General features: G+C 36.3%; 2 protein-coding genes, 1 long non-coding RNA gene and 1 pseudogene across 4 annotated transcripts; 2 read left to right on the top strand and 2 right to left on the bottom strand.

Moving 5' to 3' along the window:
- Positions 1-635: 635 nt before the first annotated feature.
- Positions 636-3,549, top strand: LOC130077838 (uncharacterized). The gene is made up of 3 exons (XR_008805836.1): positions 636-767; positions 1,510-1,554; positions 3,232-3,549. It is a non-coding gene; the product is annotated as an uncharacterized LOC130077838 (long non-coding RNA).
- A 975-nt stretch (positions 3,550-4,524) lies between these two features.
- Positions 4,525-10,159, bottom strand: ywhag2 (3-monooxygenase/tryptophan 5-monooxygenase activation protein, gamma polypeptide 2). Its single transcript, XM_056243190.1, has 2 exons — positions 9,925-10,159; positions 4,525-6,149 (listed from the first exon to the last, which is right to left on the bottom strand). Exons 1-2 carry the CDS (start codon positions 10,009-10,011, stop codon positions 5,493-5,495), a joined length of 744 nt encoding a protein of 247 aa, XP_056099165.1. The 5' UTR covers positions 10,012-10,159; the 3' UTR covers positions 4,525-5,492.
- Positions 6,898-7,014, bottom strand: LOC130077861 (5S ribosomal RNA; annotated as a pseudogene).
- Positions 7,512-15,328, top strand: si:ch211-105f12.2 (RIMS-binding protein 2-like). Of its 2 annotated transcripts, none has more exons than XM_056243191.1 (5): positions 7,512-8,457; positions 13,056-13,218; positions 13,345-13,448; positions 14,696-14,767; positions 14,853-15,328. In XM_056243191.1, the coding sequence occupies exons 1-5, from the start codon at positions 8,245-8,247 to the stop codon at positions 14,916-14,918; spliced, it is 618 nt and encodes a 205-aa protein (XP_056099166.1). In that variant the 5' UTR covers positions 7,512-8,244; the 3' UTR covers positions 14,919-15,328. The 2 variants fall into 2 exon arrangements, with proteins under 2 accessions (XP_056099166.1, XP_056099167.1); XM_056243192.1 differs by lacking the exon at positions 7,512-8,457 and adding an exon at positions 12,295-12,909.
- Positions 15,329-20,125: the final 4,797 nt, after the last annotated feature.

The raw sequence follows: 20,125 nt of genomic DNA, 5'->3' as shown, positions 1-20,125 counted from the left end.
ATACACAGTTCTTATCTTTACTGCCTGTACAGTGTCAGTCCATTACACTGAAGAGAAAACACAAATGTAAGGAACTGAAAGGAATACATCACTTTGTCTTACTAAAATTGGCCCTTTGTACTTGGCTTTGCCCTGACTAGCACAATGAGCTGCATATATGCTGAAAGAATATGAAAAAAATGGGCCACTGGAATTTACAATGTGGCTTTTTATATCAGAGCTTCAGTCTCGTGGGTAATACAGGATGCAGGCATATTCATTTGATTCGTATTTACCCACACACTTTTTGTCTCCAAAGTGCACAAAAAAACAAACTACTAAACATAAAAATGGTGTAATTATCATAGACCAGATAATCCCAGTGAGCTCAATTTTTGGAGGGGTTTATTTATTTTTTTGCCTTTGTGCTTATATATATATATATATATAAAGCAGAGATCGTAATAATAACAGAAAAGTGCAACACAATGGTTTTCTGCTTGGCACCTACATCTTTTGAAAGCACTTTACATTATGAAACCTTCAGCCTTCAAATCCAAACACAGTTTTCAGTTTTTAATGGCCATTTTATCTGTTGTCATTTGAGCTATTCAGAACAGAGAACATGAACAGGGTGTTCTCTTACATAACTCACATTCTCAACCAGTTGATAGTGATCTGACTGAATTTTAAATTGATTTCAATTTCTTCCTGAGTGACGCTTGACAGCAGTCCGTTGACTTCACTTTGTCAATATTCAGATTACAAGTGGACTCACCTAACATATGGTAAGCATCCATGTAATAACCTGCTGTCGTATTTTCCTGGGTGTGCATTTCAAATTGCAAATAATTTAGTGTACACTAACCTAAGGTTACTGTACTTTACTTTTGTTGACTTTGTAAGCCAATATTTAGAGCAAATATTTCTAGAGTACAACAGATCCGGTTCAAGGATTGGGTGACTTACTTGGTGGGGCATCATTATCTTGCAATGGTTGATTATAGGTTTTTGATTAATTCCAAAAGCATTTTTTGCAAATTAAGAATCATTCAATTCAAATCGTGATGAATTGTATTTGATTCGAATAAAATTAATTTAAATGATTTTTTAAAAATCACTTTCTCTAATGCATCTAGTGAAAAAAAAATAACTTTATTGCAACAAAAGTAATTTGAAAAAGCATTATACAGACATTATATATAGTTGAGGTAATAAGATCACCCTTGCAAAATCTGCTTAATGTTAATAATAAAAAAAAAAAAAGATAATTTTGTTTTTAATAAGAGCATGCTCTTTTGCATGAAAATTGCATGTTGAGATATTCAAACAACGTTTGGTGAAAATGATCAAAAATGCTGGCGGTGGCTGGCAATGTTTTTTTAAATCACTGATGGGAAAGAGTTCCTCATTCAGAAAACATGTTCAAATCACCAATGCAATGTCATAAGGCTGTACAGCATTAATTACAGGTTATTGTTGTATTTTTATTAGCAACCCGAGACGTTATAACATAAATAATCTTCCCAGGCTGACGGTTGGTAAAAACCGTGGATGTAGAGGTCAAAACCATTGGTAAGTGCTCTTTATAGTCTTGTTACATAATGATAGACTAGTGGAAGGGTTGCAGCCTCTTTTCCCTTTGGACAATTCAGAGACACTTCTGTTAATATTACCACTGCACTTCAATGCTTTGATATTATAAAGGCTGTTGTTGCAAAAAATCTAAAAGGCCCCTTTTTATTTGAATTAAGTTCATAAGCTCAAATGTAGGCTATATTTTTTTTTTATTAGACTTGCTCAGCAATATGCCATTTTTCTGTGCATTCAAAACATGATAGCTGAAAAACTGTAATCTCATATCTGATCATATTTGCTGCTTTAGTAAAAATTAAGATCATTATCTCATCTGAAGTGTGAAATATTCAAACACTAATTGTGGCCTACAGTGAAATTGATGTGTACGTGCAAAGTTACACACAACACAGCCAGTATAAAGAAAGCTTATTTAATGTATAATCAGATTTTGAGAAACAAAATGGGGATCATTTGGGCGAACACAAAAATGTAATTTGAATCAAACGAGAGTGACACAAATAGTGAAAAGTCCCAGTGCTGTTCAACTAGCTAGGAATGCCATTTGGCCAATCAAATTCGAGGACTGGAACTACAGTGCGTGTTGCATAATGCTACTGAGACAACTAGACATTAGCTTTAATATATTTATTAAATTGTCTTCAAGCTTTTAGATGCCACAGACCCCCAATATGATCAACCTAGTGCCATTCTAAAATGTAGAAGGCAGCTATATATTTTCATAAATTTATAACTTATAATGTGAATAATTGTTATAATTATGCATAAAATATTTTCTAAAAAATGATTTACTTTCTATCTTTTAACTTTATAGTACTGTAGTGTTAAATGTATTATTTATTTAAATCAATTGTTTATTTTAGTTTAATATTTTTATTTTATTTTTACTTTTTATGAAGATATTTTGAGAAATGTTGCAGTGTTTTTTTTTGTTTTTTGTTTTGTTTTGTCCATACAATGGAACTTAATGGACAGAACTGTCTGGTTACCAGCATTCTTCAAAATATCTTCTTTTGCGTTCCACAGAGGACAAAGTCTTACAGGTTTGAACTCCATGAGGGTAAGTAAATGATGACAAAATTATCATTTTTGGGTGAACTATCCCTTTAAATATGCATCTTTAAGTTGTTCACCTGAGTTTCATCTGTAACCATAAGGGCCACGGTTATAATTTAACAATGGTTTTTATCGAAATATATATCTCAGCATCTTCTGTTATTGATTTGGAACTCATTTCTACAATAGGCAGATGGGATCTTAGGCTGAGGCACATCACAAATCCTTGCCATTCGGCTTTATGCAGATGGTACAGTGTGTTAATAAATGTTCTTCTCTTTTCTTTCTCCATATTAAACTTTATGTGAACGCCCTTAAGGGCCAGACAATTGTACCTTAGAATGTCTCATCAGATGTTGAAATCAATTAAGCATTGATAGAATAAAATCTTCAGCTGGGTATAGCCTTATCTGAACAATTTAACCAGGGCAAACATGTTCAAATATTACACGCTTTCCATCTTGCATCCGATCATAATGCAGCAGAAATGGCTTGCTCCTATATAGTCTACATGACAGAGTCCCGATGTGAACGAGGGGAGACAGGTTTCCCTTGAATTTTAATGGTGTCTCTGATGTTCTGATGTTTATCTCTTTGCAGGTTGTTCTAGATGTCTGAACAGTGCCAATGGGAGAGGGGATGTTTTGTCTCCAGCCCTAGCAACATGCACCGGATTGGTGGATATGACAGCTCACGCTGCCTGCGATTGGCCGTTATTGTGGAGCATTTTGAGCAGAGACATTCATCTCTTGCTCTACTGGGTGTGGGTTGCTGTAGGAGGCTGCAGCAGAATGCTGAAAGAGCCATCAAATCAGGCTGTAAGTTTGTTTTACCTCCGCAATATGAAAAAGAAATAGAATGAATACAATGAAAGTGTCATTTCAGCTGGTACTCGTGCAGTTTATGTGCAGGCAGCCACACATCAGAAGAGATCCGAGTTTAGCATCAGCCAGATCCTTTTTCTAATAATTAGTCATGCTGATAATGAATTCAAATGGAAATGACTAAAGGCATGCAGGTTTGTCATGTGACCTTCAAAGGAAGAAAGTCAGCCATATATTTGCCATTTCTTCGCATAAAATAAGTTTGAATGCATGCATACTCAAAAGCCAATAATATGGTCCTTATCAAGGCACTGTATGTCAAGCACATTATTATAGTTTTGAGAGGTGAGCTCTGCAATGCAGTGCTGAACACTAATCATGGATAGAAGGTGCAATGCAGAGGAAAACCATTTGGTCTTCTTAAATTCAGTTGAGGATTCACCACGGTGTTTGAACCTGTTAAATCATTTACAATGCTGCTAAACTTCAGATTACAGTGCATAAAACGACAGGACTTGGAATTGAGCACACATTGCAAATATTAATTGCAGCATTTTGAGTACCGTAATTGTTTGGTTTTTCAGATGAGTAAATAATAGAGGAACAATACACACAACCAGCATTGACATGATGCATCTATGACTACTTGAGTTTGTTTTTTCTGTCTTTTTTATTGTTATACTTATTTTGGCTCTTGTGCAACTGCTACATAGTTATTCACATTCAAGATATTGTCACTCAGGATACAGCTAAAAGAAAAAAAAAAGAAATTGAAAGGAAAAAAGGCAAATAAATGAATTTAAAAATACTGCCAAAGACAATGTATGGTCCATGTTCTGAATCGGTCACGGAAACACTGATTCAGTAACTTCACTTGTTTAAACCACACGTTCAATGTGCATAATATGACAAGAAAAGCACTCATATATTGTTCAGAGAGCAAAACATTGCTTAACAATGTCATGGTTACAATTTACCAAGAAAAACGCCGGTACATTTAAGTGATCAGTAGTGTTTTTCAAAAGTCAGCCTAGCTAAAGAAAAAAACATTCCATGTCACAACGGCAACGCCCATAACAGATCGATTTATTGTTAACAACCACAATTTTGGAATAGCAAATCAAAACGAAAACTGATCAATTATAAATAAACGATAAAAAGCCAGTTTACTCTTCAATTATAGGAATACATAACATCCAAGATATAAGTTAATAAAGTCAAGCTATTGTATAAATACATCACCAGCATGCACAATATTGAATCATTGATAGTATCGTTGTAATTATCTGACACTGACGAAACAGTATACTTGGCAAGTGCAAAAATAAATTAAACACAGAAGTAAACCACAAACTTTTAAGCTGCAATATTTTTCCTAGTTTTTTTTTAAATCCAGATCAGTCTCTGCCTTTTCCCCAAACTGTCCTTCAAAAAAGTCAATGGTTCCAGTAGTATCAGACTGATTATGATGATTATGTGACAGTGACTGAACTTTATCTGTTTTGGTGCATTCAAAGAACACAATTTCATTCGCTGCACTTCCGTCTAATAGCTAATTGAATTTCCAGTTCAATCAATCGAGTGCAAACAAGATGATTCGAACAGATCAACTTGTGACTAATACTGGAACCATTTAATACTATCATTTTCCTTCGCACACCACCTAACCCTCTTTTGAAATGCATTTCTACGACCCAAAACATAAATAAGCAGCATCCCTTTGAAATACATCAGTCCATATGCCAGTGTGAGGCTGCCATTCCCAACCAACAACGACCGCTTCCGGCTGATTGACTGACATTTCAGTGGTTTTGGCAAATGTCAAAGAGAACCAAGAAGAGGGAGGCCCATTCAACTATATATATTTCTGTATATATTCAAACTAGGACTTCAGCCCCCCCTTTACCACCCTTGATATTTTTTTCTTTTAACTCGTGGAAAAATAAAGAACTGCTGCTGCAGAGGAAACCATGGCAAAAGCTGCTGCCAAAGTCCACCAGCCATTTTTATGTATCTAGATAGAGAGGCTGTCTACTTTTAATTGTTGCCCTCCCCAGCCTCATCGTCTTGCTGGTCACTCGTCCACAGTGTTAAGTTGTCTCGGAGGAGCTGCATGATGAGGGTTGAGTCTTTGTAGGAGTCCTCATTGAGGGTGTCGAGCTCAGCGATGGCGTCGTCGAAGGCTGTCTTGGCCAGATGACAGGCCTGCTCCGGAGCGTTCTGGATCTCGTAGTAGAAGACGGAGTAGTTGAGGGCCAATCCCAGCCGGATGGGGTGAGTGGGCTGCATGTGCTCTTTGCTGATCTCGTGAGCCTCGTTGTAGGCCTTCTCGGAGGATTCCACCACGGTGGAGCGCTTCTCGCCTGTGGCCACCTCGGCCAAGTAACGGTAATAGTCTCCCTTCATCTTCAGGTAGAAGACCTTGCTCTCGTGCTGGGTTTCGCTGCAGTTCTTGATCAGGAAGTTATCCAATAGGTTGAGCACGTCCTGGCACACGGCCTCCAGTTCCTTCTCAATCTTCTCGCGGTAGGCCCTCACCATCTCGATCTTCTTCTCGTTGCCATCCGCGGAGGTCTTCTGCTCGATGCTGGAGATGACCCTCCAGGATGAGCGACGAGCGCCTACCACGTTCTTGTAGGCGACCGACAACAGGTTCCTCTCTTCGTTGGACAAGGCCTCGTTCAGCTCGGTTACCTACGAAGGAGGCAAATAGAATGCCGTTTGAGAAAAGAGATGTAAAACATCCAACAATGTGATTACAGATATGCTTTCTTCATAAGTTGAGCAGATTTACATTAAAGTCGGCATGAAATCAAAATGGAAATCTCTTATTTTTTGTGGAATATTGCAGTGTTCATTATAAATGATATATCCGTGCATCCTAGGACTGCACGATTAATGAAATCGCAAAGGCTGCGATTATTTTTTATGCGCAGCTTGTCAGTGACGTACGCTCTGTGATGAATGAATGAATGAGGCATTTATATAGCGCTTTCATATGTACTACTGGATGGATGTACACCCAAAGCGCTTTACAATCATATCAGGGGTTCTCTCCTCAACCAGCACCAGTGTGCATCATCCTCTTGGATGATGCGACGGCAGCCACAGTACAACGGCGCCAGTGCGCTCACCACACACCAGCTATAGTTGGAGAAGAGAGAGAGTGATAGAGCCAATTCAGTGGATGGGGATTACTAGGAGGCCATGATTGGCAGGGGCCAATGGGTGGAATGTGGCCAGAGCACCGGGGTTACACCCCTACTCTTTACGAGAAGTGCCATGGGATTTTTAATGACCACAGAGAGTCAGGGCCTCGGTTTAACGTCTCATCCGAAGGACGGTGCTCTTTGACAGTATAGTGTCCCCGTCACTATACTGGGGCGTTAGGACCCACACAGACCACAGGGTGAGCACCCCCTGCTGGCCTCACTAACACCTCTTCCAGCAGCAACCTGGTTTTCTCAGGAGGTCTCCCATCCAGGTACTAACCAGGCTCAGCCCTGCTTAGCTTCAGTGGGCAACCAGTCTTGGGCTACAGGGTGATATGGCTGCTGGCCAGTAGTAGTGATCAGTAGTAAACGCTGCTCCATCTGAAACCATCCGACCAATAGCAAACCACAACCATCCAATGATCCAATCAGTTCTCCTTTGACAAAATCAAGTCCTGCCCTACACTTTTTCTCATTCGAGAAACCGTTTCACTCGGATATACATCGCAATAGGGAACAAAAGTATATCGCAACTTCAGTTTAATGCCGACTTTAACATTAAAATGAATGTACAATGCTTAATTTTTCAGTTGCATAATGATAATATCCACACAGAGCTTCATCAGCTGGCTGAATGCATTGTGCAGCCATGAGCTCAAGTTATATGCCAAGTGCAGTTTCCATGGCAATAGTCTCATTTTGTACAGTAGTCCAACTCTATCTAGCGAGATGACAGAGCACTAGCGCTACACACTGCACTAGAGGTGAAATCACTTCAGCTGAGAGTGGGGGCAGGGTGAGGATAGGGGGCAGAGGCGGGAGGCGAAATGTTCCCACATACCCCTCAGGGCAGCTGCAGTGTAAGTTAACACGATCTCTGTGTGGCAGTTCATGTGTTATGGTGGCCTTCTCTCTGACCTTTCTCTAACCAAACTGGGACTAACATACTATGTATGTAAAACTAGGTTGATTCCATATTTTAACAAAAATCACTCATTTCAACTACAGATCTCCTTCTAGTCACAATGTCAGAACCTCTTTGTGGTGCACTAACATAATATCACATGTGTTTTCTGTAATGATGAAGGAACTGTATGTGCAATTAAACACTTTTCAAAGGCCATGTGCCTCAGATCAAGGTTTCTGATTTTAGATTTCAGCTAAAATTATTCCCTCAGAGTACAAAGAGAATTGAATTCAAAGAAAAAGATCAGAGCAGAAAACAGGAACAGTGGACAGGAAGATGAGACTCATAACGAAACACAGGCAGGAGGATATGAAAGAGTTTTATTTAAAAAGGAAACAACAAACTTAAAGCTATTTATGTCTGGGTACACAAGTTCGGCGCAACACAGATTTGGCATTCCTCTCGAAGACAGATAGTAACGGGTAGTTGTGGTGGGTGACGGAGTAACCTTGTTACCTTGGTAGCCATGTTGAAATCAGATGCAAATATTTACACATAAGGAAGCCGTTCACCAATTTTAAGTAATAAGCCGGATGATCTTACTCAAAATTTGTGAAGTTTTAAGCTTGGCCTAGTGCTGCTCATCTCTTTGCCTGAATGCATCAAGATAATGGAGGCCTGTGGGCACTTTCCCATCAGGTCTGTGCTGGCTAAATGGGCTTTTATCCATGGGACCAAAGTAACTAGAGTCAAACTGCTTTTAAATCTCCCCTACAGATCCATGAAGCTAAAATTTCCTGTCCAGTGTACAAAACAATCTTTGCAAGGATGGGAACCTTCCCTTTTAACAGTCATTTGGGATTTCGATCAGGGTAATATGGAGGTAAGAAAATATATCCATTTTAGCAAAATTGATCTGGCAGGTATTTGCAATCAATACACTTATTGTACATTTTGGTATTCAATTAAGACTTTATTTGATGTAAAAATATTATTAATATTATTTATAAATATGCAGATTTTGCACTGTAGTCTATTTTCAGTTGTTTTATGACTGTTTCAATATGCAAATCTTCCTTTTGAGGTCGTAGAGTAAAAAGCGTTGAAGTAGACACATCTACGTGTCATTTGTAATTAAGTCAAAAACGTATTGCCATGGGCAGGAAACATTCAATCACTCAAGAAATAAGAGAAGAGATGCTAGATGACACCCCTCCAGAAAAAAAGCATGATGTCAACACTTGACAAAGCAGAAATGGAGGGGTCCTCCTCAATCTCCATAAACCTATGTAAGACTAGAGTCTCCTGAATGCCCTCACTCAGATGGGAATATAGTCAGGATGCTGACGTGAAGAAGTGTTGGAGCTTAAGATGCAGATGTTTGCTCCCCCCTCGAGAAGCCCTAAGGCCTTGAATGATTTCATTATGGTGCCCTGTATGCTCACCCCTCAAACACTGTTAAAACATTCAACAGAAATTATATTCACTAGAAATAAACACTATTGAAGAGATACATTTCCTTTAATAGACTTATATATAAATCTGTGGGTTTAGAACAAGAAGGAATCATGGACCTTACTGAATCATGGACCTTACTGCAATATGACAAGGATGGAAGATTCTGGAAGGAATGCTGCTGCCTCTAACGTTGGTTTAGAGGAAATATCTTAACAACTCCTATATGTAGAAAATGAATATGGGAAGACATAAGTCAATTTTGAGAATGCGTGAGAAAAAAACAAAGGCATTTTGAATTTATATATGCTGATGATGGAAAATTAATATATAATGTATTTATGACAATGCACTACGCTTGAGTAATGAACAACAATGACAAAATGCCTATTTCTAGTGTAAATTCAAATACTATCCAACACTGCGTTTATGACCATGAATATGCAGTATGTTACGAAGAGCAACGATTTAAAAAAGAATAAAGTGGTGCAAAATAGGGATTTTTTTTCCATTAACTCTGAAAGCTGTTGAAACAGATCTTTATACATTTGTCATGTGTCGTCTCATTCATTTGAGTGTGGGTTCGGGTAAGACCGGAGGCACCGCCCAAGATCCAGACAGTCTACACCCGATCCACTGCACTCTCAATAATACAGCTCTGATTTATCATAGATCAACACCCCCCAAAATATTATACGACACCATATTAATGCATTTCGTTACATGCAAAATTTTACTGTCACTTCACATGTGATCTTTCAACATATTAGCCTACCCCTTTTCCTCCAAATGCATCGAGCTTATAGTAGGCTATGCATAATACGACAATTATATCACCATATTATATTATATATATTATGTTACATTATAGAAATAAATTGAAAGAATGACTTACCGATTTCATGGCTGCTGCCATATCATCATACCTCTCAGCCTGTTCAGCCAGCCTGGCTTTTTGAACCAGCTGCTCGCGGTCAACCATGTTGGATGGTTATGGTTTGGACGATATATTTTGTTTTTGGGGAAGAATTGGTAATATTGTATGAGCTATGCGGTGTAATTGACTGAACGAGAGCTTGTCTGCAGCTGTTCCTCGCTATCTGTGCTCGTGCCGACGGGCCACCCTCGCCCCTCCTCAAGCGCTACGTCAGGGTTCTATAAACGTGGGTGCTATGGCAAGCTGGAACAACATTTCTAACAGTTGTTAAAACTAACAAATATTGATATTTCTTTTTTAAACTAGCAACTGTTATGTTACTAGAACATTTTTAATTATTGGTAAGCAATCTAACAGTGACTAGTATCTTTATATAAAATAATATTGGCTTCACACACAGCTGTTCAAATGTTTGGGATCGGTAAGATTTTTAATGTTTTTAAAAGTAGTCTCTTATTCTCACCAAGGCTGCATTTATTTATTTTTGTATTAAAAAAAAACAGTAATATTGTGAAATATTAATTCAATTTAAAATAACTGTTTTCTATTTAATATATTTTAAAATACTATTTTAAGTATTAAAATCAATACTTTTATTCAGCAAGGATCCATTAAATTGATCAAAAGTTACAGTAAAGACATTTATAATGTTACAAAAGATTATATTTCAAATAAATGAAATATAACTTTATATTCACCAAAGAATCCTGTGGAAAATATTGTCCACAACTGTTTTCAACATTGATAATAACAATGAATGTTTTTTGAGCATTTCTGAAGGGTCATGTGACACTGAAGACTGGAGTAATGATGCTGAAAATTCAGCTTTGCATCACAGGAATATATACTGTATATATTTTTAAAAATATATTAAAAAAGAAAACAGTTATTTTAAATTGTCATCATATTTAACAATATTACTTTTTTTTAATCAAATAAATGCAGCTTTGGTGAGCATAAGAGACTTCTTTTAAAAACATTAAAAATCTTACAGACAGACAGATATATATATATATATATATATATATATATATATATATATATATAGGCCTATATATATATATATAGACAGACAGATATATAGATAGATTTTCCCCAAATACGTTTGGTTGTTTTAAAGTTTAGTTTTAAAAGAGTAAATGTTAAAATGGCTTGCCATATGGGTGCCTCACTCATGATGTAATAGTCCTTATATGGGAGTCAAGAGGCCACATATCAGCAGTGATGATGATGGCACATTAGAGGTCTTCTAAGAACAAATGCAATATGGGAGAATGAGTCACCCACTATTACCAATTCTAGCACCCCTCTTGTTTGGAGTGGAGGATTTTGGGGATGACACAATTATGGTAACATTTAGGATAGTGTGTCTCATGTTTTGTCCATGCTAAGAAAGGTTATAGGTTATTAGACAGATGGAACAGACAAACAACTTGGTCTTTTCATATGGGTCATTTTACAAGAATGGTGCAGTGTGTATCCCTTAAAGGGATACTCCACCCAAAAATGAAAATTCTGTCATCATTTACTCACCCTCAAGTTGTTGCAAACCTGTATGAGTTTCTTTCTTCTGCTGAACACAAAGGAAGATATTTTGAAGAACGATTGGAACTTTGGCACCATTGACGTCCATAGTATTTTTTTTTTCTGCAAAGGAAGTCAATGGTGCCAAACAACTCTTTGGTTCCAATCGTTCTTCAAAATATCTTCCTTTATGTTCAGCAGAAGAAAGAAACTCAAACAGGTTTGCAACAACTTGAGGGTGAGTAAATGATGACAGAATTTTCATTTTTGTGTGGAGTATCCCTTTAAATAGGGGAGACTGGGGCTAGTTGTCATATGGGGAATTGGTCACAAACTTTAACTTATCTTTAATATTCTCTCTATGAATTATTTTTTTTTTACATTAAGTAGGTAATTTGAAAGTATCACAGGAAATTCCAGAATAGAATAGAATAGAATAGAATATGGAAGTGTCAGTGAAATGGTAATTACAAATAGTACATTCCAGAATAGAATAGAATAGAGTATGGAAGTGTGAGGATCATGGTAATTACAAATAGGAAAGAATAGAATAGAATAGAATAGAATAGAATAGAATAGAATAGAATAGAATAGAATAGAATAGAATAGAATAGAATAGAATAGAATATGGAAGTCGGAATATGGTCACTGCAAACAGGAAATTCCAGAATAGAATCTAATAGAATATGGAAGGGTCAAGAAAATGGTCAAAAAACAATATTTTTTGGTTCTCCTTAGGTAAGCCCATGCAAACCTTTTTTGTTTACAAAGGATTGTCCTGAAAGGTGAAAAGGACATGCTGGGTTGCTTCCTTGGCGATAATGCGGTTAACAGCTAGCTCTACTTGGCACAGTTCAGAACGGATGGCTCAGCTAATCGGCAGGGCTGTGCACAGCAGGACTGGGCCAAATCCACTGGCAGAGTGTTATTCCTTTTCCTTTTCCTTTCTCACCATGATGTGAAATTTGTTCATTCACTAAATAATTCTGTAGACTATCTTTGAAAAATGGTCATGTCAGATTTGCATTTGGAGACGTTTCAGGTTAAACTGATCCATTTCCTCCAAGAGGATTAGTCTCAGGCAGATTATCTTGACTCCCTCTCTTAATGCTAAAGCTAGGGAGCATATGGGGCTTGGCTAACCACCTGTCTACCTACTGAGGGGACATCAGACGGACATTCACAGCACAGGGATAGAGGAAGAAGACTGCAATGATTGGGCTGGATGTCTATCTATATCCAGATGGTCTTAGGGTTGCTTCACTAGAAGATATAGAGAAGTGGGAATCAGAGAGGGAAATGTATGAGCCGAATGTGCGCCTCTTTGTGGCTCTGTTCTCATACAACCCTGCGGTGATGTCACCAAACCCTGAAACAATGGAGGAAGAACTGCCTTTTCAACAAGGACAGATCATTAAAGTAAAGATGATGTTTTCTTCTTCTCAGTTGTTCCTTTATCTTAATTCACAATCAGCCGCAATGCATCATCTTCCGATCATTTCTGTTCTGCTTCACTCATGCTGTGTTGGGAAGCCTCAGAGTTAGTGGGATATGTTCTCTTGTAGGTATATGGGGATAAAGACGCTGATGGCTTCTATAGTGGGGAGACTGGTGGTCGCTTTGGTTTTGTGCCGAGCAACATGGTATCTGAGATTCCTGTGGAAGACGGAGAGCTTAAATGTCACCTGTTCCAGCAGGGGTTTTTACCAGAGGAGACGCCTTCTATAGGCAAGTATTTTCTGTCTTTTTTTTTTATTTGATGAAAACCATCCACAACATTAATACATTATTAAAAGTATTAAACTATTATGGACTTATTGATTGATTACAGGCTTCTTTGTACTATTAATATAGCACCCAGTGATACTTCTAGTGTGGCAGATGGTGGGAAGGTCCACAGGATGGTGGCCATTTTTGATTATGACCCTTGGGAAAGTTCTCCAAACTTGGACATTGAGGTGATTAAAAAATATTCAACGCTATCTCACGACCAATTCCTACGAATTCGTACGAGTGATTAAAACGTGGCTAATTCGTACTAATTCATACGACCTCACTCGTACGAATTCGTACGATTTGTCTAAACCCACGTGATGGGTAGGTTTAGGGGCGGGGTCAGGGGTAGGTAATTCGTACGAATTCATACGAATTTGGTAACTCGTAAAATATGTACGAATTAGCAAAAATCGTACAAATTTGTACGAGTGAGGTCGTATGAATTAGTACGAATTAGCCACCTCGTAAAATTTGTACGAATTGCCGTGAGATCGGGCTGAAATATTATAAAATATATATTTTTTACATATCTCCATGTGCTCCAAATATTTATTTTACAGCTATGTGTGTGTGTGTGTGTGTGTGTGTGTGTGGTTCCGGTAAACATTATTGGGGGAAATGTCCCCACAAAGATGGCAATATCCGAAATCCATGTCCTTGTGGAGCCATTTTTTGGTCCCCACAGCTTATAAATATGAAAGTGAAATTTGAAAAAAGTAAAAATGCAGAAAGTTTTCTGTGATGGGTAGGTTTAAGGGATAGATTATACAGTTTGTACAGTATGAAAATTATTATGTCTACAAGTCCCCATAAAACATGGAGACTGTGTGTGTGTGTGTGTGTGTGTGTGCACATGCATGTTCGCGCGTGTGATTTATTAAAAAAAATTACATTTATAAAACATTTTAATAATATAAATGAATAATAAAATAAATAGTTAATAGTTTTGAAATTATTATTAAACTAATAAGTCTTTATATTAAAATATTTGAACTATTATTAAATAATAATTATATATTATTGCGATCATTTGATTTTTTTTTTAATTATAATAAAATATTATATCAATATAACAAGTCTGGAATATTATTTATGGTAAAACTTTAGTTTAGGGTCCAGTTCTCTAGTTGCTTATTCTTATTATAGGATATTGGCTGTTTATAAAGCACATATTAATCATATTCTACAAAAAGCAGTAATTAGGAGTTTATTGGGGCAAAAGTCATAGTTAATAGTTATTTAATAGTGAGAATTGGACCATAATCTAAAGTGTGACTATTTATTTATCAAATGATAATCAAGACATAAATTAAACATTGTAGCAACATCCTATTTATTGATAACTTATTTAATTGAATAGCACTTAAATGAATCTCAAAATATCAAATTTAATTTTAAATCTGTGTGATTTGGTTGTTTTCTTCTTTAGGATGAGCTTCCCTTTCGTGCTGGAGACATTATATATGTTTTTGGGGAAATGGACAGTGATGGATTTTATTATGTAAGTATTACAACTCTGTCTATACCATGCATGCATTTTTTTTGTAAAGATCATGAGTTAAAGAATGAATGTTTTATTGATCCAGGGGGATCTACATGGTTATCGAGGTCTTGTGCCATCAAACTTCTTGCAACCACTGCCTTGGGATTAAATGAAATGAGCAATCATAAATCAAGAACAGAAGAGTGACCTCAGATTGTGACTATAACCCACTTTACTGAATTCAGCTCCAACTCCATTCTTGCTCTTTGCTTTTCTGGTCATTTTTTATATAAAGTGTCTGTTTTCCTTTAATGTACTGTACATGACACTATACTTATTGCCCTTATACCCTTATTGCACTCGACCTTCTCTCTACATATTCACTAACTTTAGCTCAAGTACGTACATTAAAGGGAATTAATTTCTGTATAATACAAGAGCTTTTGGAAGCAGCTAGTGTATTATAGCCTTAAATAACTGATAATGGCAGTTTAATAATTATCGTTTTTTTACTTTATAAGTAAGTGTGTCTTCTTTATATGAATTAAGCTATTTTTGATGTCATTTGTCTATGTGTTATTTTAACAACTCTGCACTCTGTTTTTCACACATATTTGCAGTTACTTAATTTCCCCATTTCATAATTTATTCAATATACAAATTTAATGTGCATACATACAGATGAACACTTAAAAAAAAAAAAACAGTCGCATTACAATCAGCCATGAAATACATTCTTCATAAATATTTCATAGATGGGACATTCATATTCAGCATCTTTGGTGCTCCATCGCAGCCAACAGTACACTCATCCATAAAGTAGGAAACACTACAGCGTGTAAAGACCTTTAGTAGTGCTGTCTACTTTATGAGTGACTGCACTGTACCTCTGAAGTTCCCGCCTCGTCTCTTTGTGGTCCAATCGTTACATTGCATGCTTCCTCTTATCTCCATGTGCTCCAAATGTTCATTTTACAGCTATTTGTTAAACCTGTAAGAAATGAAATCAAATGAATGTATTTAAATAAGTCAAATCATGTTTAAACATGGTTGGATGTTCAGCTGCATCAACTTCATAATTCATAGTGAGTCACTGTAAACCATAAAAGAGTTTAGAATGATTTTTATTGCCTATATATAGTGCTATAGCAGGTAAAAAATGCAATATTACATGTGAAATGAACTAATCTAAAAACAGTATCATGAATAATACATCCAGTTTTGCAGCGTATTAAGAATTTAATGTGAAGTCGAAACCTTTGAAAAGGTATTGCTTTTTAAATCTACTTGTAAAAATAAATGTGTACAAAGATAAAAAAAAAATGGGTGTGTATTTTTTTATTTCATTTTTTTATTTAAGTTGTAACAAATTCACTTAACTCTATTCACAATCACGTCGAGCAGTTTACCATCTTATATAATTGAACCCAAGTTTGTAAAAACAAATAAACTGTATATTTATCCAATATTTTAGAATAAACCGAAGAGCAGTGACTTACCAGTTCTCTGCCTACTTGATCCCGGAAACAACAGAGAAAAGAGAAAGAAGTTGTCGCCTTTTAACACTTTTTAGGCCACATGGTGCAAACCACAGGAAGAGGCCCTGCAGTCGCTGTCTTAAAGAAGCACAAATTCGCACGCCTATTGGACTACAGCGAGTTTCGTTCGAAGACAGACTCAAACTAATTCCTTTTAAGGGCATTTTAACTGATTAAAGTCAGATCAGAAATGACAGAATAAACCCTGTGGTCTTTAGCATATATCAAAATCACACAAAGAGATAAAGAGGAAGTCTAGTAAACATGTGATCAGATTGCACCAGGCTTCCACATACTCTAACTTTGCATCTTTAAAGCTACATTATTCCATTTTCAGCTTAAATAACTAGCTGTGTTGGTTTATGAGAAAGTATCGTCAATGGAAGATGTGCACATTTGTTTTAGTTATAATCAATAGCTTCACAATGACTTAAATATATGAAGCATAATCTTGCTTGCAGCTCTTACTGAGGGGGAGGGGTGCTTGTTGCGCAAAACCACAGTTTCATCAGCATATTGCATATTGCTACTTTGAGTGGAATATGAGGGTGCGATGATGTGTCATATAAATGTCATATGAGAGTTATTTAAACTGATGGCTTGCTAATTTTACATTGCTTTATGGTAAGATGCTGATAAAAGTGAAACAGTTAGCCTATAACCTGTTGAAATATTGTGCACGGAGTTAATCGAGCAGATATGAGACTATCGAATCATATGTAAATCAAAATGTAATACGAGTCACTCTTTCTTCGGTGTCATTTTAATCAGATGCTCGAATTGAAAGACTCTTTGTCCCAGACTCCCCCGAGTATGTACTTTGATAAACAGGAGGCCGCTCGCCCATTTCCCTGAACATGATGTACACGCGATGGACTTGGTTGTCTAGACAACCCAAACCTCAAACTCTCGTTTGACACGCACAGAAGGAAGTGGGGGATGTGCAGACACTTCTCTATGATGTACAATGATAATGTACCTAGTGTTGTAAAAACATTTTTAACAGACCTCCCATGAAATGTAACCGAGTGATTCTTCAAAAATGGGCAGTTTGGGCTATATGGGCTTTTAGAAAGTAAACACTATACTTTTCACATTTGCACTAGTTTATTTAATTTGTTTAAAGGGTTAATTCACCCAAAAAATACATTTCTGTCAGTAATTACTCAACCTCGTGTCCTTCCACACCTGTAAGACTTTTGTTCATCTTTGAAACACAAATGAGGATATGTTTTATGAAATCTGAGAGATTTCTGTCCCTCCATTGACAGCTACACAACTACTACTTTGATGCTTCATAAAGTTCGTAAAAGTTCGTAAAACGAATCCATATGAATTAAGTGGTTTAGTACAAATTTTCTGTGATGAACAGATTGAATTTAGGCTTTTATTCACACATAAACATCCATCAAGGCACACATAAGATATGGTAAATGGAAGCTCAAGCATGTTCGTTTGACGTGCGAGAAACACTGAGGTTCATTCTCGTGTTACGCGTCATGTTTGAGCTTCAGCAAGAACCAATGAGATTTGTTCTCACGCTTCAAGCATGTTCGGTTGAGCTTCTGTTTCGCTGATCAATGTTACATGTGAATAAAATCCTAAATTAAATGTGTTCATCATAAAGCAATCAAGTCTCTTCAGAAAATTTGTACTAAACCGCTCAATTCACATGGATTAGTTTTACAATCTCTTTATGAACTTTTTGAAGCGTCAAAGTAGTTGTAGCTGTCGATGGAAGGACATAAATCTCTCAGATTCAGAGTTTCAGAGAAAACATTTGTGAACATTTGGGATTAACTCTGTTATTGGCTAGCAGTTATTCATCCAAAATAAAAAAAATTCACAGTTTTCACAAAACATTACAGCTTGATTGGAAATTATGCATAATAAAAATATTCTTTTCACAAGTACAATACCTTATTTTTTTCCCGGTTTCCTTACATATCCTCATATTTGATCTCAAGCTCTTCACCAACATGCTTGTCGCCTTGGTCAACAAATATACTACAATACTAGTCACGCCCTAAAGTATAGTAGTATATAAATAAAATAATAAATATAAAATAGAACATTTATGAATATAATGTTTTTTATCATTATTTTACTTCTTGTTTCTTGTTAAAAAATAATAATTGATCTTTTTACGATGAAATTTTATTAGATTTTATGAGTTTACATCTGTGTCTGCGGGACAAGGGTAAAACAATAAAATGTACTCATAAAACCTATTCAAACGTAGTAAAAATAAATGATGGAGGCATGAGTAAAAGTTTCTAAGAAAGTTCATGTGTTATGTGTGACCTTCATATAACAAAAAAAGAGAGATATAATATGAAGATCTGTCAGTAATAAAGAGCAATACCTGAGACAAAGTGCCCGAAGCTGAAAAGACAGACAACTATTCTAAGTAAATTGCAGCAGTTTGCACATCCAACGTGTGCACGCTGTGTGTGTGTGTGTGTGTGTGTGTGTGTGTGTGTGTGTGTGTGATACACTAGCATCAGAGCTTATGAAACCTGAAGGTTGAATCTAAAGGTCAAACCTAGAGGACGTTGTTTGCCTCTCTTTTATCAGGCACACAAATCACGAATGGATCCATTATCAACTCCGCCATTAACTTTATAGTGTTTTACAGCTGTTTCTATGCTTGTCCTGTAAAATGTATTCTCACTGTTCAAGCAGGCGTTGAACTTGAGCTTATACATCTATTTCTGTACAATACTGGATTAACTCCTGAAATAGACACCACGGTGTAGATAGCGTCTTTAAACTAACTGCGTGAAAAGATGGGTATTATCCAGAAAGATTTAGATTAGGATTAATTCAATTATCTTATGCCTTATATGTAAGACAAGCTAAATGCCTTTATTTGTGACTTCATCACATTTTAGAGACATAAAAGTTACATTAAAGATTTCCCCCTTTTTTAATGCATAAATATCAACCAATGACTTCAGACATTTCAAATACAATCAACGTATTAATCAAGAAATTGTCATTAAAGTTCATTAAACATTTCAACAGAAAACATTTAGGTTACACTTTATTTTTAAGGTTTCTGTGTTACAGTGTACTTATGCATTTTGTAACTGCATAGGGTTAGAGTTAGGAATAGGGGTTGGTTTAGGGTTAGTTGCCTGTAATTATGCATAATTACAGTTATTACTACAGTAACTACATGTAACATGTGTAACAAGAACGCTGTAAAATAAAGTGTTACCAACTTTTACATCACTATTACTTTCTTGTATTTTTTTAAGTTAGAGTTGCGGTTAGAGTCCGGAAAAAAGTTGAATGACAGCAGAATGTATATTTTATAATCACCACTAGATGGCATAACAATGTAAATATCAGAGACTGTAACTGCCAATACGGGTTATGTTCTAACCTTCTGTTACATTAACATTATGCGATATGTCCATGCATCAAAAGTCTTATTAATACACTCTCGGAAAAAATGGCCACTCTGTAAAAAGGTTCAGCTATGTAACTTTGAGGTATAATATGCACTCTTTAAGTACAAAGGTGTCCCTTTTGAAGGCCGCACCAGTGACAGCTTTTGTACCTGTTTTTTCTGAGAGTGTACTTACAACAGTTTATAAATGTAACATTCTTCTTATGTTTTCATTCATTTCATTTTAGCTACTGTTGTCATGTTTACTTACTGATCCAAGAGAGTGCAACAACATTATCCATTAATTAGCCTAGTGATAACGGATGATTAGCCTACTGATAATAACTGACTATAAGTGTTTTTTTAATGTAGTAGTTGTAAACAAGTGAAAGTTTGTTATGGGTGGAGAACATCTTTATCAGATTAACACTGAATTACTCT

This window comes from Rhinichthys klamathensis, unplaced genomic scaffold (assembly GCF_029890125.1).
Source record: "Rhinichthys klamathensis goyatoka isolate OS25496 unplaced genomic scaffold, OSU_Roscu_1.1 h1tg000781l_1, whole genome shotgun sequence".
NCBI classification, from domain to species: domain Eukaryota; kingdom Metazoa; phylum Chordata; class Actinopteri; order Cypriniformes; family Leuciscidae; genus Rhinichthys; species Rhinichthys klamathensis.
Note: the sequence above shows the minus strand (reverse complement) of the source record. Positions and strands in the feature narration are given on the sequence as shown.